Genomic DNA, 24,729 nt, shown 5'->3' on the forward strand with positions numbered 1-24,729 from the left:
GCTGGTGCATTGGGATGACGCTGAGGGATGGGATGGGGAGTGAGGTGGAAGGGGGGGTTCATGATGGGGAACACATGTACATCCATGGCTGATTCATGGCAACAGCAAAAACCACTATAATATTGTAATTAGCCTCTAATTAAAATAAATTAATTTTTTTTAAAGTCAAAGATGGTATTAAAAAAATTAGGAATTTTCAAAGTTAGAAAACACCGTAAGAAACTACAAAACATAGGAAATTAAGACTTAGTACATCTAGCTAAAATTAAGATGTGCTTTATGTTTCCCCTGAAAGTCAAATGTTGTTATCAAGGCTTCAGTACAAATGTGAATAAATGTAATGGGTTTTAGTAATGTGTCTAATATATGCAGTTCTTAATAATATCTGAAGGGAAAAAATATTTTGTTACCTTAAAAAAAGAACAACTTTGTTTTGGCCATAAGAAAACCTAAAATGAACTGGACATGATACTGTACTCAAAGAAATCTCAAAATATATGGGGGAAGAATGAGGGAAAGACAATGTAAAAAAGCCAGGGTTATACTATAGGAAAAAATATTAAAATGTCTCTAGCTGCTTTTATCAACATGAAAACAGTTGAAATTACACAGAAATTTAAAAAATAATTATAGCAATGATATTACTAACCCATCTGTAACTCAGAAATGGTTTCCACCAGAGACCAGTCTAAACTATAACCGCAGTGGGATTTGTCCATCAGGTTATCCAGCACTTGTCTCACTGTCTGCCTCTCATCCACCATCATTGTTTTAGAACTATCGTCAGACATGTGGACTCTAATCACCAGCTGTTAAGAGGAAAAAGGAAAATTAAATACAAACTGAAAAACAGGCATTCTAAAAACTTCTTCCAATATTGAATAATATTCTGAACAATGTCCTTAGCTAAATATAAGTTAAAACACAAATAATGACTCTATTATGTAAGAAGAAGATTCTAAAATTAAGTATTCAATAACTAAACAAATTTAATGCTTTTTTAAAAATTAAAGTAACATATAAGATTATAATAAAGCTATTTTGTTTTCCTCTTTTAGAATTTAGAACCAGAAAAGTTATTTCTTTTATAATGTATTTTATTCACCAAAAAATACATGTGGAAATATATTTAGAAAGAAATGCCCTGCTATAGCTTGCTGCATCTTACAGTTACATTATATAAACAAGGCAATTCTTAATAAACCCATAAGATGGACAAAAATCCCAAACCAAGAAAAAGCCCAAATACCACCTTTTTCACTTGTGCCTCTTTAATTTTCTCTAGGGCAACTCTGATCTTCTCAGCTTTCAATTTTGCTGCCTGTTCTTCCTGTGGACACAAAGCACTTCAGATAAACTAATGTTAAAATAATGAGAATTTTTTGAGAAGTCTTTTTATCCTTAAGAACGCTGTTAACACTGAATTTCCGTAAGAATATAACTTCACACACTTAATATAGAGCACATTTTAGAAATAACCAGGTTCACAAAGTGAGAGCAGACATATTATTAAAAAAATTTTTTAAGATGCGCACTTGAAGATTTCTTATATTAAGACTACATTTTCATATTCTAGGGCTGTGGTAAATTAGTTTAATTTAATCCAACAGTTTTATTCTTGACTGTCATTCTGAAACAGACAAATTTCAGGTTTCAAGATAGGGAAAACGAGGCTATCTATGGGCTTGCCAGTGCCTCTGAATTTATACTCCCCTAGAAAGTATGGGCAATCTTTTGCATATCAACATTTTGTCCTGTTGTAATGAAAACATATCATCATCATAAAAACAGAAAAAAAAAAAAAAAAAAAACCCCAGCATCAATTCATCTCTCTGCAACCATATAAACAATCATAATAAAAATATAGGTATGTTTTCATTAATACATAAATATGAACAGAGGAGGCTGCATTTAATTCTAAGTTTTACTCTGCTTTGGAACAATCACACAATATAATCAATGTCTCATGTCACTAAATTCAATTTTGTTTTTAATTCACACTAAAATATGTAATTTTCCAAATATTTAACTTATAGTAATTTCTGCTTCACAAATTTAAATGAATAGCAATAAAATAAAACTATACTTAAATAAAATAAAACATTTCCTATTCTCTCCTAGAACAACATATAGTACTGTAACACCTTGTACTTACTTGTACTTTCCAGCAAGAGGCCATAGTACATTGCAGCATTAATCTCCAGTTGAAAGAAACTCATGAAAGTAAACCTTTGCTTATAATAAAGAATTACTTTTTAATTCTATGCTCTTGGTTGCTCTAGAAAATATCTAAAATATCTAAGAAAATATAAAATACCATATTATATATTCCTTTACTTAACATGACTTTAAAAAAGAAGAGAGAAACCTATTTACATCAACTAGACTTTATCTGCTCTAGATTGTGATTAATAATCACAACCCATGTGTTATTTCATTAAAAAACTGAAGTTTCCAGGGCAAAAAAACAAGTTAAACTCAATTCATTTAATAGATTATTCCCTGTTCTCTTAAATTCTGTTAGCTTTCTTATTTTTTGATCTGCTTCTCTTCTCATTTCATACTCTAGGCTGTCTCCCTCATTTCAAGCTTAGTATTTACTACTCTGCAGAACAGAGAAAACAGGGAAAACAGTGGGCTTGTTTGCCAGAAATCTGATCCATTTCAATGAAAGCAGTCAGTTAATTAACATAATAACCAAGGTCAGGAAATACTATCTGCAAACCCAATTAGACAGAGAACAAAGAAGTGCATTTTAACGACAGAGAGGAGTAAGACTGGATTCTTAGATTCTTAGGTATATATACTCCTTTGATTAAAGATTAAATCATCCTATCTCCCCCTTTATGCAAATAAACTACAGAATTATAAAACATGTTGACTGTATATTTTAAGATATATATTTCTTCTTTTTAAAGAAGGTTATAAAATGAGAAAACTAGACTATTGTCTTTAAAATTCTCAGCGTCTAGAATTCTGTGTCTTGGAGAAACAAAATCATTATTAAATTACCAAATTTTGTGTGTGTTTCTGATGAGTAGAGCACTACTCTTATAAAGGAATTTTAAGTACGAGTATTTCCCAGTGGTTTTTATGAAATCAGTTATTTGACCATATATATTTTGGAAAAGAGTACAGCAGAAGTTTTATGAGTGTTTTCTCAAGGGTATAATGATTGTATGTTTCTTCATGGTTCATTTGCCACATCCTTATATTGGTATGAATAGCTGCTACAAAGAAATTTTCCAAGGCATAATTTCAACTTTCACTTCATTTTTCTGAAAAGCAAATTTAAATCTCAAAGTCTGATGAAGAAGAACTGATAGAATCAATGCTTTGTGTACCTGGAATATAAACATGAACTTCTACAAGGCCAAATTCTTTTATAACTAGCCTGCAAAATTAAAAAAAAAAAAAAAAAGATGTCTTCAAAGTCAAAAAATATTTTTAAGAAAAAGAACATCAAGAGAATGACAAGCCACAGACTAGGAGAAAATATTAGTAAAATATTTATCAGACATATCTGATAATAGGACTATCATCCAAAACATAAAAGAACTCTTAAAACTCAGTAAGATAATGAACAACTCAATTTAAAAACTGGGCAAAAAACCTGAACAGAAGGTTTTCACCAAAACAAGATTTGACGAAATCTTTTTTAACCAAAGATTACACAGATGGCAAATAGCCTGTGAAAAGCTGCTCATACATATCATTAGAGAACTGCAAATTAAAACAACGATATACCACTACGCATGTATCATCTTAGACTGCCAAAACACTGGAAACACCAAACGCTGGTCAGGGTGTGGAACAACAGGAACTTTCATCTTTCCCTGAGGAATGCAAAATCGTACAGCTACTTTAGAAGATACTATGGTAGTTTCTTACGAAACTAAACACGCTCTTACAACACCATCCAGTAATCAAGTTCCTTAGTATCTACCAAGTGAGCTGAAAGTGTACATTCACCCAAAAACCAACACATTGATGCTTATAGCAGCTTTCCTTATAATGCCAAAACTTGGTAGCAACCAAGATATCCTTCAGTTGGCAAATGGATAAACTATGCAACATCCAGACCATGGAATATTATTATTCAATGCTTAAAAAAAAAAGAAAAAGAATGCAGGAGACCTGAGTTCAATCCCTGGGTAGGGAAGAACCCCTGAAGAAGGGAATGGCAACCCATTCCAGTATTCTTGCCTGGAGAATTCCACGGCCTGAGAAGCCTGGCTGGCTACAGTCCACAGGGTCACGACGAGTCAGACACTACTGAGCAACTAACTCACAAAAGCAAAAAAAAAAAAAAAAAAGAGCTATCAAGCCATAAAACACATGGAGGAAACTTTAATGTGTATTACTAACTGAGAGAAGCCAATCTGAAAAAGCTACATACTATGTGATTCCAACTATACAACATCCTGAGAAAGTAAAACTATGGAGACAGTAAAAAGAATAATCGTTGTCAGAGGTTGGGGGCGGGAGGTGCGGGGGACGTGAATAAGTGGCACAGAGTATTTCTGTGGGAGTGAAACTACTCTGTATGATACTATAATGATAGCTACATGTCATTATACATTTGTCCAAACCCACAGAATACACACCAAGAGTGAACCCTAATGTAAACCATGGACTCTGGGTGATAATAATGTTACCTATACTTGCTCATCAATTGCAGCAAATGTACCACTCTGGTGGGGGATGTTGATAATGGGGATGCTATGCACATGTGAGGGCAAGTGGTATATGGGAAATCGCTATATCTTCTTAATTTTATTGTGAACCTGAAAATGCTCTTAAAAATAGTCTTTTCAAAAAGGGAATATAAAAATTTTAATATAACATTCTGATACTGGTTATAAATACCAAAGCAGTATTTTCATACTTCCATTTTCAGTATACTATTATTTACCAAATACAATAGAATACAATCAATGCTATCTTTTGAAGCACTGACATAAAAAGTCATTCAATTATAAGATTAGTTTCAACTCCCAGATCAGTTTCAGCTCCAAAGGCTAAAAAGTTGACACCCAGGAAGAAAAGATTACAGAAACAAGAGAAACAACCAATTTAGATTCCCTAGCCATCAATAAGAAACCATTTTTATGTAGAACAGCCAGGTGGGGCTATTTTAACATCCAAATTTAGCTATTCTTCCATTTGCTCAAAATACTACTCTTAATTAACTATATAAGTTGGTCTGTGTTATAGCTGCCTCAAATTCGAATTTAAGTGCTGTGAATCTGCCTGCCTATGCAGGAGATGCGGGAGCCATGGGTTCAGTCACTGGGCTCAGGAAGATACCCTGGAGTAGGAAGTGACAACCCACTCCAGTACTCTTGCCTGGGAAATCACATGGACAGAGGAGCCTGACGGGCTACAGTCCATGGGGTCACAGAATCGGACGCAGCTGAGCACACAGGGACACAAGTGAGCATGCACACACATGCTTACTTTCAGTGTGGGCACATTTTAGTTTACTCTTCTCCAGTCCATTAGCAAGGATAATTAATCTCTGCAAGAAGCCTCTAACTTTTAGAATTTGAATGTCACTGGAGCAAAATGAAATACAAATATTTGATCAAATTGCAAGATTCATAGTACTTTACACTTCCCATGGACAATAAGCTCTTCCTCAGGAAGTTTGGTTTTTATCTACTATATTTAATCTAGAATCATAACTTTTAACTGTAACAACCAAGAAAAGGAAGAAACTGTTTTAAGATCAGAGCGCCGTGTGATACAGCAAAGATCAATAAATCTTTGTTAATGTGTTATTTATAGATTATATACTTAGAAGACATCTAACGGTTTCTTTAGGCAATACAAAGCTGTATTCAATGTCTGCAGGCCAAGATTAATACAAAGAACAAAGCTTTGTTCGTCTCATATTCTCTTCTGTTTGTTAAAGTTGGCAAAATCAGGTCTTAAGTTTTATGCCCCTTATCTTTGGACTATCCCTTTGTTCACACTGTCTCACAACCATCCTAAACGTAAGTAAAAGATACCTCACACATATAACAACTTAACTTTTTCTCTTACCCTTTCTCTTAAAAGGGCAAGAAACAACCTATTTTCCGCCTGAAAAACTCCTGTGTGGCTATCAATAACCATCAAATGCCAAGCCTTCTCAAATTTACATAAAGGACAAAAACTCAGTGAAGATCTTATGATTAAATGAAAGCTAATGCTGTGGTTACAAAATGTTACAGCATTTTCTTAGAGTAAAAATTAGAATACTTACAGGAAGTTAAAGTTGCAAAGAACTGGCTATGAATTCCTTCAACTATGAAATGATTAAGGCTTTTTGGGTTCAGAACAAACGGGATTGAAATTAAGGGGCTGAAAATAAGTTAGGTGTTTTTTTTTTTTAGATCAAGTTTATTTAACAGATTACAACAGTAATAAAGTTATGTAACTTAAAACGATTCAAAGAAAACTTGGAGTGATGAACAATTTACTGCTCATGAAATGTTCTATCAAACTGCTTAGAACCAAAATAATCATAACCACTAGTTTACTTCCCCCTGAAGAAATCATGAAATACATTCTCAACTAAGAAGAGAACTAATATTAATCAAACACCCACTTGCCATGTACTATAAGGCATGTGCCTCATTTAATTATCAATAATGCAGGACTAACATAATTATTATGTCCATTGTACTGATTTAGGTCCAGAAAGAATTATCTTTCAAAGATCATACAGGCTGTTATGAAGTGAACAACTACCTGTTCTTCCCATTATGTCACATCCCTTCTGTCTGGAAAGATTTTAGCATAAACTTTGGGGGCATAATAGTAAATAAAAACTGCTTATCAAAGATAAAACACTTTCAGTAATATACAAGCAGTTTTACAACTTCTCTGAAGAAATGGTGGTTAACAAGTACAGCAGTCCTTGAAACCTTGATGGTCACTAGAGGACCATTCTTTTATATGACAGATGTTTGTCCCAACTATGTAGGTCTGGGCTTGAATGCAGAGAATACAGAGTTCCTAATTTCATGGAGTTTACATTTAACATGAGACAGAGAGAGAGAGAGATGAGAAGTCAGTCAGTGGTAAGTTCTATGAAAAATAAATAAATAAAGCAGGCTAAGGGAATAAAGAGGGACAAAGATGTGTTACTGTATCAGGTCAGGAAAAGTCTTCTGGATGGCACCCAGAGACTTATGGGCATCAGGTCAGCAACGGGTCCTTTGCATACTGCTCCCATTTATAAAACATTCTGTGCTGGGAGTAATGCCGCTCCTAGAAGAAACAGGTTGCATTGCTTTTACAGAGGCTCCCCGCTCAGAATTGTATGTTGTTTAGACACTCAGTCATGTCTGACACTTTTGAAGCCCCATGGACTTTAGCCGGCCAGGCTCGTCTGTCCTTGGGATTTCCCAGGTAAGGATACTGGAGTGTGTCTCCTTCAGGGGATCTCTCCAAAGCAGGGATAGAACCCATGTCTCCTGTATTACAGGCAGATTCTTTACCACTGAGCCACCAGGGAAGCCCCTCAGAACTGTATACGGGGTAGTTATTTCATTAGCAGTAGTATAATGACAATTGGATTGATGATGGAAACAAGCAATAAGCATTCCTTTTGCATTCCAGGCCCTAAGCAGTGTTCCTGTGTTCATTTTTCTGTGTTCAACTATCAAGTGTTACAAAGTTCTAGTTTGGAAAAGTGCAGATCAGAGGTGAGTCAGTAACTGGGACACCATGCTTTTTGGGGAATCAGACACAATACTTATTTTGAAATAAGTATAAGCTCAACTTAGCTTCAAAACAGCCATGTACTATGGTACAGAGAGCACTGACAAAGAGAGGCCCCTGTGGCTCTGGTTATCTAGGAACTTCTGACACCTCACCCTTGACTCCATTCCCCACTCCACCCTAAATGTTCATGTTCTGCGCTGAGTTATTTTCAAATGACAAATGCGTAACTGTATATAAGTAGGGCAGGATATAGAGGCAGCTAGAGTCAGATGTTGGCTACATACAGCAGTGATACCACCACTCCAATACTCAGATTGGAGCACAAGGGCTCTACTGTGGATGCAGTGGGTGGCAACAGCTCTCAGGCAGGAGATGAGAAGTGACTGCATTTATCCCAAACTTGCAAACAACTATTTTCCACTTGTTGAATGGATGAAGTTACTCTCTTCAATAGTTTCTCACAGCATTTAGGGGAAAAAAACACACACACTCCCCAGCATGCCTTGAATTAATGATTCCTGTCTACCTCTCCAAACACAACTCAAGATATTTCATTCAACTACTGTGGCTCCAGCAACACAGTCTTTCTTCAGCTCCTCAAACATGACAGGCTCGTTTCTCATGCACCTCTCCACTTGGAACATTTCCCTTCACCCTCAAGCTGGCTGCTTTTCATCCTTCATACTTTAAATTAAATGTCACCCCCTTAGAAGGGCCTTTGCTGACCTTACCATCTAAAGGAAATGTAGCTCTAATCCTCCCCCTTGTATTCCCTATTACTCACTTGTTTCCTTCATAGTACTTAACATGATTAGAATTTGTTTACGTGCTGCGTGTAAACGTTCTTTTTATCTACATTCCTAAAGACTGAGGGCAGGGAAAATGTCCACTTTATACAGTATTATATTGCAGCACCTAACACAGTACAAGACTCAACAAATATATGTTGAAAAACAGACAATGGAAACGGCAAAATGTTATACTTCACCTGAGAGCAGTGTACAAAATGTACTGGAGGTGTGACAGGCAAAAACAGAAAAAATATGAGGCTGTTTTAGGGTAGTGGCAATGGGAATAAAATGGATGGATGAATTCAGTCAATCCTGACGATTCTGACAGGCTTATTAGAGCTTTGAGACAGTAAGTGAGGAGAGAAGCATGAGATGGCTTGAACCTGCGCAACTAGGAGAGTGGAAACATCCTGAACAGAAATAGAGCTGCCAAAAAACAACAACAGATGGAAACTATGAGGCCTCAGGGATAGTGTGGGTAAGAGAGCTGAAGACTCAAAGAATCGGAGGTGCTGGGCATCCTCCAGGAAATGTGTGACCGCAACCTCTCAGGGAGAGAAGTCTGATCTAGAGAGATCCTAAATGAGGCTCTGAGAGTGAATTCCAGAGGGACAGTGAACTTTATGGTTATAAAGTACATGGCTATCATGTGCTTAGATTTCTAAACTTACCTCATCTTTAAGCTGCTTCTATCCTATTCCTAGATCTCCTTCCAGGAGAGAAACTCAAGAAAAAGAAAGTTCTTATCGCTGATTCTTGGGTCTTCTCTTTATGTGGACACTCAGGGAGATTTTAATTTTAGCTTTACCATTTTCTTTCGCAAGTTTATAAAGTTAAATAATTTTTTTAAAGAAAATTTCAGATACAATAATAAAAATTTAGTGAAATTAGCCATAATTTGTATATTCTTCAGAAACTATCTATAACTAAGTCAGACATGCTTGAATTTAACATTTAAGTAACAAAATAAAAACATGATTTGTAAAGAGGCAGAAAGCTATTCAACTCCCTCTATCCTGTGCTTCCTTGAGTTAATGATGATAATGGTTAAATGATTTTAAATTGTAAAATACCAGCCCAATGAAAATCCAGCTAGACTAATTCAAACCATTCTGAGGACAAAGAACTGAGAAATTTAAATTGTAGCCTGCTCTTCTAATTTTATTAAACTAATGTAAAGATTATGTTTATATAAATAAATAATTAAATGAGGCACTGATAATATAAACAAAAATTAGAAAACAAAGTTTGCTAAAGAAACTCACAGCATGCATGACCATTAGTAGTAAAAGCTAAAATCAAGCAATGATTTTTAGACTTTAAAATGAAACACAATGTTAAACTAGAAAAGTGCAACATACTTAGGAAGATTGTCAGGTATTTATAAAAGTTAAAAACTAGAAAAACTATTGCAAATATTTTCTACTCTCAATATTTTCTGATAGTCATTAAGGTCAATAAATAATTACCTTCAATAAGAGGAAAAAATACCTCTATTGAGAACAAGGATGCAGAAACAAGAAAGCACAACCTCAGTAATCTGAGAGCACAATCAAAAACAGAAATTACATTCTACCTACAAGGCAATAAATATTTACATGCAGGTGGAAGAAGTATCACCTTGGTCAGCAAATGAGAAGGTTTTCCTGCAATGTTTCTCAGAAGAAGGGAGGTTTCCCTGTCCAGATAGGAGTGCTTGTGCAGGAAAAGAGAGAAAAACAAAACAAAAAAAGGCAATAGAAGTCAGTGGAGGTTTCATGAGTTTAAAATATAAAGTAGACAAAGCAAGAATGATTCTCTACCATTAATTTCATATTTCACCTAAACTCAGTGAAATGTACCTAAATTTAAAAACAGAAAAAAAAAAAAGAAGAGAAGGGAAGGGAGAGACCCGCCTGTGCCAAGAGTCATGCTCTAGCCCTGATGGTCCCTCACTCTGGGAAAAGGGATCACACCCTGCAAAGATCATGGAGCAGCAGCTTGTCTCCCAGGGCTGTGCTTGCGAGTGCTGTTCATGCAGCACAAGTAAGTAGGTGTCAAAACCCAATGACAACCATATTTCTTCCTCTTGTTAAAGCCTATACAAGACCTATATAGCTTTAAATGAGAGAGGAGGGGAAAAAAAACACACCTCAGTTTTAAAACTTCTGCAATTATTTCTGATCAATGATAGCTACACATTGCTACCATAGCTACAAGAGGAAAAATGTTTATAAATATTTTGCCTAATGGTATCATGTTTTCAGTAAAATTTTATGAATTCACTTATTACATACTAATAGTACTGCACTGCCCAAGTAAAGGACTTGTAAACGAATGACATAAACAAAATATTATGAAGTGTTGCACCTTAAATTGGTTAAATTTATATATTTTCATAAAAATGATTTGTGAATAACACAGTTCCCAAGTGTCCTTTTCTCCCTTTAAATTGTTTCAGTATTGCATTCATATTTATTGAACTCATACAGTATAAATTGCAGCTTTTTTTGATATATGTGTAATTCAGACTTGCTTATCCCTAAATAATTCTAAGTATTTTTTAATGTTATGTGGTTATTAACCATCATTTAAAATAATGCATGGCACAGTTGTGTGGAATTATATAAAATATTTCACAATATTATACTTTATAAATCTAAGTATATATCAAGTTATTGTCAAGTTATTCTTGAGAAACAAATTTTTAGAGAGAAAAATAAATACTAAAGCAGCACCTACTCTCATAAAGCTCACTGTCACAGATAATACAAAATACTACTTCAAAATTAAAATACTATTACAAAAAATAACATTAACTCAACTTTTACTTGTACCTATACTATAGTTGTTTTGCTATATTGTATGTCATTGCCTGTGTGTTTTTTTTTAGTTCAAGATGAGCCTTACAAGCATACCTGCCCTTTCACCCACACCTAGGTGGTAAAAAACCAGCCAGAACCAAACCAAAACAAAAACCCCAAGGTTTAAAACAAAAATTGAATATATTCATCAATATCAGCACTAACAAGGTCAAACAAGCACAAAGAAAATCATCTCTAAGCCTTCAATTACCTAGATGGTATCATCTCCTGAAGGTAAATATTAGTTGACTTGTCTATTAGAAAAACAGTAGATAAGCAGAATTTCTGCAAACTGAATTTAATTTGAGGTTAGCAATTAGCTAAGACCAGGAGGAATACTGAGGACAACTAAAAAGACCAACTGTAACTTTCATTGCCCTTTTCCTATTCATTTTTTGTTATTCCTATATAGTGACGAAAACATATTATTACATGATTACGTAAAACATATAGAAAATAATTTCTTGAAAGCCTAGTCTTATTTATCTTACTCACAAAAATTACTTTCTCAGAGATGCCCAAAATGAATAGAATATCTCTATGTAGATAATTATTTTTCAAATTAAAAAAAAATTTTGCTTAAGGCCATCAAAACCAATTATTCTTTGGTAAATACAATTCTGTGTGGGTTTGAGTTGCTCAGTCATGTCTGATTCTTTGCAAGCCCATGGACTGTAGCCTGTCAGGCTCCTCTGTCCATGTAATTTCCCAGGCAAGCATACTGAAGTGGGTTGCCATTTCCTTCTCCAGGTGATCTTCCCCAGCCAGGGATCGAACCCAGGTCTTCTACATTGTAGGTAGACGCTTTACTGTCTGAGCCATCAGAGAAGCCCAAAATAAATAAAACTCTAGACATTAAATTCAAGTTCAAACTTTAAAAAAAGTCTTACAAAATTTACTTCATCTTCAAACTCAAATCACCTCAAGACTTCAAATTACTAAAAAAAAAACCCAAAAAACTATCTGATCAGATTTTATCTAACTGTATTTGTTTAGAGACCCTGAAGTAGAAGTTACTGATTTTAAAATATTGAAGGTTTAAATAATATTTATTGTGCATAATAATACTGTACAAAAATAATATTCCTCAAAAATAAGATTTAAATACTGAACTTTAAAAAAAAAAAGGAGATAATCATGATTGGTGACCCCCAAGAATGACACATCTAAAAAATGAGACCATAAATGTAGCTGAACAAGATCATGAATCACGTGTTTGGGACAGGCATGTACTACTTAACTGCTAGCAGGGAGGGAGGTTAGGGCTCCATGTTCCCTCTAACTACAGGGATTATAGCTGAAAAATCAAAAATCTAGAAACCAGAAGCAGCAAATGCCTTCTGTCAATAAATGCCTTCCTTTATCTATCTTTCCCTACTGGTGCCAGTCACACATGGCTCTAGAATTCCTCAGAATGGAGGTGGGGGTGGAGGGAGGTCTGGTTACTGGAGAAGGATGCAAGAGGGATGAGGAGAGTGGTGTTCAGTTGGAGGACTGAGAGAAGGGAAAGACAGTGCTTTGGGCACATCATTAAATTAGTCTCTGTCTTGGTACATGTTTCTGGGTAACAAAAATGCACATAGCTGCATGTAGGGCCTTCTTATATTTTCTTTCATTCACCACTAATGCAAAGTCAGCAGCCTATTTTTAATTCATTAAAAATAGCCCATTTTCTTTATTAGCCTGTTATCTTTCTGTCTTTTATTCTCTCCTTTTTTCATTTACTCAATTATTTATTCAATGTTGAGCCTGGAACCATGCCAGACACAGGAGATGCAAAGGTACCCAAGACAGGCATTACCTGGTCTCAGAGCTTTGCATCTAATAGGGAGATAACGGACAACTACAGTGCAGTAAGTGGTAGTAAGAGGCAGAGACAGTGTCTGAACCCAAATCAGAGGTTCCGCAGACTATTTCTGGAAAGGCCTCGAGTCTAACGTCCTGCAGGATGAGTAGCAGGCAGCTCCGAGTGGGGTGGAGGGCACAGACAACGCAAAGGGAGGTACCAGTGGTTCTCAGTGCTGGTGGTGCTTCCCTCTGGGAGGCATTTCAGGGGAAGCTGGGAATACTCTGGGCTGTCACAATACTCTGGCTGTCACAGTGAGGACGAAGGGGCATTACTGGTATTTACGAGGAGGGAAGTCATAAACACTAGATCCCCTGCAAGCATGGAACAATGCCACAGAATTAACAACCAGAGTCCCATGTCACACATGAATTTTTAATGTCCTTATATGGAAAATCATATAGCTGGGAATTTCTGTTTATAACAATCTGAGTTTCAAACTCAATAACTCCATTTTACATATAAGCACAAAGTATTTCTGTGTAATTCTGATATTCAATGACTATTCCAGGAATGCTATTTACTTACCAGAAATTGAGGGAAGCCTGCACAATCTGTTCAACATTTACCAAGAATTACTCATTACATTGGGAAATCATTTCGCCAATGGAAAATCAGCTTGAAGTATAAAAAAAAATTGCCAATACCAAAACTGGTAGCATCAGAGTGCACTCTGTCACATGCAAGTAAATGATAAGAGTTTTGAAACTGCTTTTAACAGAATTAAGAACTAAATACTAATAAAGAAAAGAAATGAAAGGCTGGAATTTCACTGAGTTTCATTAACACAGATTGTGTTAAAATATTTCAACTGCTTGTCTTTCAGAGTTATTTAAAATACAGCACAATGAGAATCTATAATGTAAAAAGTCAAATGTAAAAATCATTTTATTACTACCTAACCCCACGCTACAAGGCAGAGAATAATTCTGTCACTACAGTTACAAATAAAAGTCATTTTATTTGCAAGAATTTTGCACTTCTTCATTTTCTTTTCTTTGGTAATATATAAATTGTATCAGCACATTATTCCTACTTCATTTAAGGTTATTTCCCTTTTATTAGTTACTATATAGAGGTGTGTGTTTTGTCTGTTATGATGTGTCATAGTATGTTTTAATTCTGGGTCCGCTCATATTTCTTTTTTTCCTGTAAAAATGACTTCTGATCTTCTCCCTTTTCTTAAATCCAAAGTTCTTATTGTAAGTAAGTGTAGGATTTGACTATTTTTTCATTGTGTCTTTTAATACAGTTTTTAAATGGCCAACCACTTAAAAACGAAAATATATACATTAAAATATCATAAATTACTTTTGGCTATTTCTCCCTCATACTAGGTGATAGGGCATTAAAACCACTATAAAGGGGGGGGGGTGTAGGTAAGTTATATTATTTATGAATTTCATTTGGGATAGTAAAGATAATGTTATAAATTATTTGTTACAAGATATGGGTATTGGGGCTGAAAGGACTGAGCACTGCTGCCTCAGTGGAAGAGATGACAATGCAGATATGATTAGTAAGTGTGGCTGGTACTTAGGACCTTAGGGCACAGGCCAGAGGTAAGGTTCGAGAAAGTTTTTCACTAAGCAGGATATAACCCAGTAGTGACTTGTGAAATCAATTCACTGGGTTACTACCAGTATTTTTAAAGGACAGGAAGGGAGGGAGGAAGAGGAGGAGGGGAGAAGGAGAGGTCAGAGGGAATCTTATTCAACTGGGGGGGGGGGGTGGGAATTTTTTTTTCAATGCTTCATAGATGACCCTGAAACAGCACTAATGGAAAAACAATACGAGCTACAAATATAACATTTTCTAGTAACTGCATTTTTTAAAAAAGTAAAAAGAAAATGGTGAAATAAACTAATATTAGCATCTTTTATTTATTTTTTTGTACTAAGTCTTTGAAGTCCAGCATGTATTTTTATCTTTATAGTGCATCTCCATTTGGATTAACATTTGGAGTATTCAATAGCCTCATCTGGCTAGTGGTCACCGCATGGAACAGCACAGCTCTAAAACATCCAGGTTCGTTAATCAATGACCAGAGGAAACATTTTTAAAGAAATTAGGTTTCAGTTAAGCATTGGTACAGAAGTCATATGCTTGATATCCCCATTCTGAAGAACAGTTAAATTTAGTAATATTTTGAGAAATTTACAGAAGCCCTTAGCTTAAGAACAAAAAAGAAAGTATGTGGTTCAGGTTCCAATACAAAATTTCTCTATACCAGATACACTATCACCAACACAATCTTACCATGAGTATTAATATGTAATGGTACTGTATCATATGGTTGTTCATATGCTCATGTATTTTTTAAGCCTGGTTTAATTTCTATTCAAAAAATTGAGATATATGACAAGGTTTAACCATCAGGAGTTCTAAAGAATGCATTCCTCTTCACTGATACTTCAGTAGTCCCAACAGACATGATTACAGAACTTACAGGTGTCAGTTCAGCCTGTTCTTCTGTGAAGTCAATATGACGCTTGGCCTGCTTGCTGGGACATCTCAGAGAAATAGCATGCTGTGAAAATGCAGGAAGAAAATGATAGGTAAAGGAGGTGGAAAAGGGCAGTTCTCATTACCATGCAGGAAGAGAAAAGATCACTGAAATGAACTGTTGAAACAAAATAGTAATGAAAAGTTGCATGCACCTCATTGTATTGTGCAGAAATAGAAAAGGTAAGAACCTCATGATCCTAGCTCTTTACAATTTAAAGATAACCTCACTCTTCTGGACAGTAGAGCTCTATGGCAGAATTACCCAGAAATACCTTGTCCAGTACCAATTCATAATTCTGAACTTCAAATGGGCCTTAACTGCTGTTTGGCAGCACTCGCTCTCTTCTCTCCTCTCTATCATTCCCTCTAAGCTTGTTCTAAGTAGTTTCCAAGTTCTTCAAGTTCCTGGTTTCACTCTTTCACCTCTTCATATGCCCTCACTTCCCTCCATTCTAAGGAAACCACACGGATCTATCCTGACAATCTTCATCTCTAAAAGGTATCCTACAGCTATGTCCATATTCTCATCCTTCTCTCCAGTTCCATGAGTTAATACCTGCTTCTCCCCTCCAAAGCTACACCATGTCCTAGATCCCACTCATTCCCCCTCTAATATCCCAGTCTCTGACACTCAACTGGTCCAGCTTATTGGGGATGGGAAGGACGGAAAAATATTCTTTTGAGTACCTTCCTCTTGTTAAATTATTATTTTCTACTTTTTACTGCAAAGTTTCCCGAATTCAGCTACAGTGTACCTCTTGCACTTATAATTCCCTGCAATCTAGCATCCACCTTTCTTCTCCAAAGTCTTCATCCTTTGAGTTATAATGCATCCTGTAATTCATTCTCAAAGTCATCAATGACTTTTTAACCAAAGTTACTGTCTTTCCTCTTATAGTACTTGCCTTACTGTACTAAAATTGCTTTGGTTGTCTGTTCTGACATCCCTCTCCTCATACAATAAATTATAATCTCATAAAGACACCGTGTATTATGTTCACAGTTTTATCCCTTACAGCCCAACACAGTGTCCAGGTACTCCAGCATTTATGGAATGTATGAATAGCTATTTCTTCTTGGCTCTCATGCCACAGGCTTGGCCAGACCAAGACTGATTTTGCTTTCCTCTCTCTCTATTTTCTCACTCAACACATTCTATAACACTGTGTCAGTCAGCACATCAATGGGAGGCCTATCAAATCTATATTGTCAATATCCTCACTCTTACGAATAGAGTACTTAACAGCTAAAAGGACATGAAAAATGCAACCAACTCTCAACTAGTTCAGGGGAAAAAACATATATATATAAAATAATACAGTAAATGTGGCAAAATGTTAAATTAGTGAACATGAGTAAGACTTTCGTGAGTTCTTTGTACTATTTTTTCAAATTTGTCTAAGCTTGACATTATCTCAAAATAAAAAGTTAAAAAATAAATCTATTCTCACTAGGCTCAGTCTCACACAAGCTCCCATCATATTTCCAAATGCTTACTGGCTAGTTAAAAAAAAATCATAATCTAAGGTGTTCAACAAGAGATGGCTACATGCCATGTTAAACAGTATGATGGAACCTTATTAGTTATTGAAATTCAACACATCCTTACCAAAGATGAATGTACACATGGGAAGTATCAAAGACAATGGGAACCAATTTTTAAATCTTTACTGAACTTGTTACACTATTGCTTGTTTTATGTTTGTTTGCTTTTTTTTTTTTGGCTAAGAGGCATATCCTAGCTGCCCGACCAGGGATTGAACTTGTACCCCTTGCACTGGAAGGTGAAATCTTAACCACTGAACCACCAGGGAAGTCCCCAGTTTTACCTTGTCTTTATCAGTACTTTCATAAATCTAAAATCTGTGTTTAAAACACATACGTGAATGTGAAGGTCAACTCACATAAACTTTGCTCTACACTGTCTCAGTTTCAAAAAGTTTCATTTGTTACAAAGCTATCACCTTCTCTATCAATCTCTCAAAAACTCCACAAATCTCAGCAAAGTAAGTTATGAATCACTACTTTCTTGAACTGAACCTATAACGTGTACCATTTATGAGCCAGAATCTTGTTGGGGAGGATGTGTAGAAAAGCAGTGATCTGAAATATGAGCCATAATCAAGAAACGAATGACCTTCAACCAGAGTCGTGGTTACAAAATACAACATTTTCTTTTGGTAGCTAACACTTTAGATAACAACTGGAAGAAAGTGGAGGTTTGTGAACGCATATTAATGTTTCAATAAAACAGATTTACATCCATCTTATACTGAGGTTATGTGCTCTTCACGAATATTAAAAATAAATATAGCATGACGGTTAAGAATCCAGACCCTAATGGGGTGGCCAGAGTGCCTGGGTTCAAGCCCCAGCTCAGTCATTTCCTGGCAATATGACTCTGGGCTTATTACTTAACCTGTTTCCTCATGTGTAAAATGGTATAATGACAGCATTTATCTCCAAATGTTACTATAAAAACTAAAGGAGTAATAATAACATTATTATTAGTAGAAGAATGGGAAACCACCAGCCATCATTTGAATTTTATTTAAACCTCAATTCATTTAGATTACAGCTAGCTTATAGTTGTTAAATTTTAACAACATATTCAGGAATATACTAAAACACCACCAGATGGGGATGTTACTACATAAATCTCTTTGCCCATGTGGTTCTGTCTCTAGGCTTGGATCTGAGATGCACGGGCTGGTCTAGCCTTGTCTAGATTCTCCTTCAATTTTATGATGAAGCAGCAAGGTAACGCTGTAGGAGCTCTACAACCAGACTGCCTGGGTTCAAATCCTCGGGAAAGTTACCTAGTCACTTTCTGCTTTAGTTCCTTTCATTGTAAAATAGTGGTAATGGTACCTATTCTCAAGGCTCTGTACAAATTCAGTGTTAAGATACATAAAGCCAGCACAGAATAAGCACAGCACAGAATAAGCAATAACACAGTAGCTGATATTATTTTCTATTTCCCCTCCTCTTCTCTTTATTCCTCTCCTAGATATTTAACTGGCCATTATATAGGCAGTATAAGGTTCTTTACCAGCTCTCCCAACACAAAACAAAACAGACCTAAACCCAAATAAAAATGCTTTTTCACTTTCAGGTATCTAAAATCCACAAAACAAGGATCAGGGCATATATGCCAGTGTTGACTGGGTGGTGTGTTTGTACCTATCCCTTCTATTACCTTCCTAGGCCAGTGAAATCTAGAATTAAAACACCAAGTTGGTACATGTGGATAAATTTCAGTAAGATGCAGCAACATAGCCATTAGAATTTTAGGAGAAACGTAGTTGTAATAACTAGTAACGCCAATCTTTCAGATACACAGGCCTCTTAAAATTTCAGAAAGCCCTGAGCTCCCATCTAGTTATTATCTCAGAGCAAAAAGTTGATTTCTGAGAATAACTTGGGACCTCAAGGCCAATGCCACCTGATATTACAACAAACACAACTGCTGTTTTCTTTCCAATATCTCAAGATTTCTGCACACATTTATTCTTGAAATAGTTCTGGAAAGTGAAAGAAGTAAAGGAATTACACTGAAGCTATCATATGCTATGTTGCATATCACAAGTTATTAACACATTGGTGTATCCATAGAGATTTCATTAAAAAAAAAAAACAAAACCTATATACATGAGGGGGGAAAAAAAACCACAACATTGAAAAGCTTTAGTAGCTCAGATATTTAGAAATTTCTCCTATCAAAATATTTACAATACATCATCAAATATTCTTAAAGATTCAGCAAACTTTTTGAACCTACCATAAGCTTCAGTAAATGTTTCTAAAAGCATTTTCATTTAAAAAATATATTTTTGTGTATAAGATTGCAAATTCAGAGGAATTGTTAGTTTAAATCCCACCAGAGAATAAATATACAGGTATATTATAGCACTAACCTTTTTATCAGTAAACCCTACTTTATATAAAATTTATAACATGCAATAACTATTTAAGTTTGCAAACTGCTATCTTATTAAAAAGTATTGTTTTATCTTTTAATGTGAATAAAAGTACCAGTAAGTCAACTGTAACATTTATTTCACGTTGCTATAGTCTTTATTACTTCAGCTACAATGAATTCTAAATTTAAAAACAGCAAATGAACACTACTGATGGATTTCTTAAGAATACTAAAATTCTGTAATTCGTTTTTATGTTTATCCATAGAATAAACTCATATTTTTATGCTAAATCAAACATTCAGGAAATAATCATTTTTGATGATCAGCTTCACTTTACTTTTAAGACACTGATAAAAGCTGGGAGGTAAATGTTCTAGTTTTGGAATTCAAAAACAGACTTCCCAGTTATTTGACCTACTTAATCCCCTCTTTGGAATAACGCCCCTACCAAAAGGACAGTTGGAGGCTTAAATGAAATAACATATGTGAAGTGCCTGAAAGCACAGTATTTCAACAAGAGTCAAGAAAGAAAGGCAAAAGAAAAAGACTTACTCTTCCTGATGTGAAATAATACTATGCCTACCCCGTTGGCTTCAGAGAGCAAGGAGGTAGAAAGAAAAGCTATAAAATTACTTTGTTTTCAGATGGGCGGTTTGAATACCCACATCCCCAAGATGCAATAGTACCAATCTCAAATTGATTTTTCTAACTGGTATTAGTGTCACTAAACTTCAGTGAGAGTAACTATTCTGTCCTAGGTTTCTTTAGAACAGGTATAATTACTGCCTCTAAAGAACTTAGAGGTGTCTAAAAAAAGTTTCACTATCAGATTTTCATATGCTACTTCACCTGAAGCACTCTGTCTAACCATCTTGAAAGAAAAGTGCTGATAATTTTAGAGTACAGAACTTCTAGACAAAGATGAATTGAACACGTGCATATATTTAAATGCTTGTTCAAATATCTGACTGCTTCTCTTTTGAGCCAAATAATGTTCTAGATGCTAAAGATACATTAGGAATCATAGAAAAATTTTGAAAATTCCTCTCCTCATGGAGCTTACATTCAAGTGGAAAAGACACACAAGCAAAATTTTTAGAGTAAGATAAAGTCAAATATATACTATTCTAAATGGTGATAAACAGAAAAATAAAGCAGAAAAGGGAGATAACAGGCTTCCTTGGTGGTCCAGTGGCTGGAAATCCACCTGCCAAGGCAGGGAGCACAGATTCGGCCTGTGGTCTGAGAAGATCCCACACACCGTGGGACAGTCAAGCCCTCCTACCACAACTCCTGAGCCCCTGTGCCTAGAGCCTGTGCTCTGAATCACCGCAACAAGAAGTCCACACACCACAACAGAGTAGTCCCTGCTTGTTCCAACTAGAGAACAGACAAGCGCAGCAACAAAGACCCCGTGCAGCGATAAACAAATAAAAAATTTTTAAGAAAAGGGAGGTAAGTACTCACAGGACAGAGGAAGAAGAATTCATTTAAAACAGGGTGATCAGAGAAGGCCTCACTGGAAAAGTGACATGTGAGCAAACTCCTGAAGGCAGTAAAGGGGTACTGTCCTGAGGAAGTGTATCCAGGCTGGGGTGGGGGGACAGGTAAAAGGGCTCTAAAGTAGGCTCTGACTATTGGCAAAGAACTGATAGAGCAAGAGAGGGAGGGAAGAAAGGAATGTAGGGGCAAGCCATAGAAAGCCCATCTGGTAAGGCCCTGCAGGGATTTGGGTTTGAAAACAGGTAAGATACAAAGCCTTCGGGTTTGAAAACAGGAGGGGCAAGATCTGACTTACCTTTAATAGGACCACTCAGGGCTGCCATGGGGATAACAGACTGTTAAAGGAATGGTGAACACAGAAGACTAGTTGTGTGTCTCAAGACGATGTTGGTCTGATGGCTGTGAAGGTGGTGGGAAGTGATCAAGTCTGGATATATTCTGAAGTTAGGGCAACAAAATCGGCTGCTGGATTGGAAGGAGGATGGGGAATCAAAGAGGAGGTAAAGACTCTAAGCATTTTGCTGATAAACTGGAAGGACATAATAGCCGTTAACTGAGATGGAGAAGACTGTGGGAGGAATAAGTTTGGGAGAAAAGATCGGGACTTCAGTTTTAGACCAGTTAAATCTGAGTTACTTTTCAGATGACCAAATACAGGCGTTGATTAGAAAGAGGATGCATGAGCCTGGAGTTCAGGGAGAGACACTGGCTAAAGAAACCTGTATTCCCTTGAACCTAAAGATGTTTAATGCCGGTCCTTTCTTGATCTTTATCAGAAACTGTCAACAGACAGCTTTGCACAACACGGTGTTACTGCCGTATTGCTGACAGTGAGTGATAGATGCTAACTGACTTTTGAACATGGCTTCTCAACCTTGATGGTATTTTGGGTCAGATAATTTTGTTGTGGGGGCTGTCCTATTGTAGGATTTTAGCAGCACCCCTGGTCTCTACTTACCGGACATCAGTACCACCCTTCTATCACTGATGACCAAAAATGTCTCCAGACATTTCTGAGTGTCTCCTGGGGGACAAACTAGGTTCTAGTTGAGAACCACTGTTATAGAGGGATTAGGATGTAAGGGGGGTTAGTGTACCTTAAATAAATGAGATGGGGATTAAAACTGGGGAGTTGTCAGTGTATAAGATCACCAAAGGAGTAGACAGAGAGAAGGGCAGTCTGACGCCTGCACCCTGGGGCACTCCACGGCTAAGAGACTACAGACAGGAGAAGGAGACTATGAATGGCCAATGAGGCAGTTCTACTCCCTCCATAAATCCTGCTAAAACAAAGAAAAAGGATTTTGTTGTTGCTGTTGTGTTAAAGACAAACTCATGAGAAGACATGACAAAAATCTGGAAGCTAGAAGCATCTGGCTGAGTGTACACAACTCAGCATGCCCAAGGAAAGCTGAATGCTAAGTCAAAACTGGAGAAAAGCAGAGAAGCACCCCAATTTACATTTTGTAACCTCAAAGCGAAGCAGCAGAAGTGAAGGTGGGACTAAAAGCAGGATTGGCTGAAAGCATATTTGAGAAAGCAGTTAATTCCCAGATTTCTCCTCCACCAGCAGTGGTCTCAGGTTCAGACTGATATTCATTCATAGGACCAAGAGACCACAGCTTGGCACCAGGCTCACTCAGTTCTGCAGAAAGACAATGTGCTAGCATGCGACAACGCTATCTTCAGAAGGGATTTACACAACCCACCAGGGACCTTTATGGACCATTGTAAGAGAAAGAGATCATGTGAATAAGCACAGACATCACCCTGGCCTAGGGAAACTTCACACTCCACAGGAAGCAGCCGTGCATTTTGAAGCCAATGTGTGTAGATTCCAGAGTCGGTGTAGGCATATGTTCATGCTCACTTACAAGAGTCACACACTGCACACCATGATCAAGCACAGTGTCTTTTCATAGGCTTCTAGAGTTCACTCACAGTCTTCCTGGTCCATATGCAATCACCAATCAGGGTCAATTTACAATAAACAATATTACTTGGATACATTCTATATTAATCAAGTTTCTAGTAAAAGAATGCCAGGAAAAGGAAAATCCAAGGTTATTTCCCATGGGGTAAAAAAAAAAGGCTCAGATCTGCTATTGTTAAACCTTTCTATTTAACACAGTGATTCTCAAATGGGGGCAATTTTGCCTCCAGGGAACATGTACCAATGTCTGGAGACTTTATAATTAGAAGGATGTATGCAGTTATGGCAGGCTTCCCTGGCGGCTCAGAAGGCAGAGCATCTATTTGCCTGCAATGCGGGAGACCTGGGTTTGATCCCTGGGGTGGGAAGACCCCCTGGAGGAGGGCATGGCAACCCACTCCAGTGTTCTCGCCTGGAGAATCCCCATGGACTGAGGAACCTGGCAGGCTATAGCCCGTGGGGTTGCAAAGAGTCGGACACAACTGAGCGACTAAGCACAGCACAGCACAGGACATTCAGTTCTGACACCTAGCAGATAGGTGCCAGGATGCCGCTAACCATTCTACAAATGCACAGCAGAGCTCCCTACGACAAACAATTATCTGGCCCAGCATGTGAACAGTGATAATGGGTGAGAAACCCTGACCTCGAACGATTAAATGGAAGGTCGTGATGAGGACCATTCCATACCCCATGCCTTCTTTCCCAAGGGGCTGTAAAGCCCTGACAACAAAGTACATGCCCTCCATGCAGGGGATTGGAAGAGTCTTCCGTGGAGCAGCTTACCCACCTGAGAGAAAAGACCTAAGAATGATGATACTAAAGATTTCAAAAGACAAAAAAGAATATTAAGAAGATGAAACTAATAAAACCAATTTTATTCAAACCAAATAAAAGATTTAATCAGCTGGGAGAAAGTTTAGAGTTGAAATAGTAATAAGCATAGAAAAAACTATTTTAAATTTTAAAGAATTCCAGGAAAAGCAAAAGGTAATGTCCCCAAAAGGGAATGTAATGAAAGTATATACAGTTCAGTAGTGAACTGCAAGTATACAGGTCATGATAATATAAACACTGAATAGTTACCCAACCAAAATAAATTGGAAGGGGAGGGGAGAAAAGAGGGGAACTGTCTAAGGAGCGCTATATCCTAATTAGCTATATCCTCATTTTCCAAAGTGAGAAGTCAGTCAGTAACACAAACAACTGAAGAAAAAAAAAAAATCAAGATACAGCAATATAACTGTAGATTTAATGATAGGTAAATACACCAAGAATCAGCTAAGAGAGTAGAAAGCGCTTTCCCCTGGGAGCAGAATATAGCATGCACATGTGCCATGCGCAGCAGTTTTTTCTTTTTTTTGGTAACAAGTCTCTTTAGAACTTCATGACTCTTTAACTCCATGCATGAAAAGCTAAAGTATTTTGTAAAAAACTGTATTTGAGTCTGGAGGCAATTTAATACATGGGGCTGGGATCTAGTAAGCCTCCTTCAGTTTTCTTGGCTTGAATCAGAACAGACTAGATCCAGAAAAAAAGTATACTGAAACAAGTTCCAGATTTGTTAAACCACTTTTCTACCCATCTTGGCAAGGCAAAAAAACAGGCTGATGGAAAAAACTTTAACTCCTTTCCTTGTTTTTTCCTGGCTTACTCACCAAACTTT

General features: G+C 36.6%; 1 protein-coding gene across 7 annotated transcripts in view; it reads right to left on the bottom strand.

The window, feature by feature from the left end:
* RAPH1 (Ras association (RalGDS/AF-6) and pleckstrin homology domains 1) overlaps positions 1-24,729 on the bottom strand; it is a 102,865-nt gene that overhangs the window by 29,020 nt on the left and 49,116 nt on the right. For 4 of the 7 annotated variants that reach the window (XM_070770330.1, XM_070770308.1, XM_070770337.1 and 1 more), the window contains exons 5-8: positions 15,646-15,726; positions 10,128-10,202; positions 1,253-1,330; positions 650-809 (exon numbers count right to left, since the gene is read on the bottom strand). In XM_070770330.1, the coding sequence (XP_070626431.1) occupies positions 650-809; positions 1,253-1,330; positions 10,128-10,202; positions 15,646-15,726 (394 nt within the window). The remainder of the gene's footprint in view (positions 1-649; positions 810-1,252; positions 1,331-10,127; positions 10,203-15,645; positions 15,727-24,729) is intronic. The other 3 variants (XM_070770316.1, XM_070770312.1, XM_070770324.1) reach the window with 3 other exon arrangements.

Source organism: Bos indicus, chromosome 2 (genome assembly GCF_029378745.1).
Source record: "Bos indicus isolate NIAB-ARS_2022 breed Sahiwal x Tharparkar chromosome 2, NIAB-ARS_B.indTharparkar_mat_pri_1.0, whole genome shotgun sequence".
In the NCBI taxonomy this organism is placed as follows: domain Eukaryota; kingdom Metazoa; phylum Chordata; class Mammalia; order Artiodactyla; family Bovidae; genus Bos; species Bos indicus.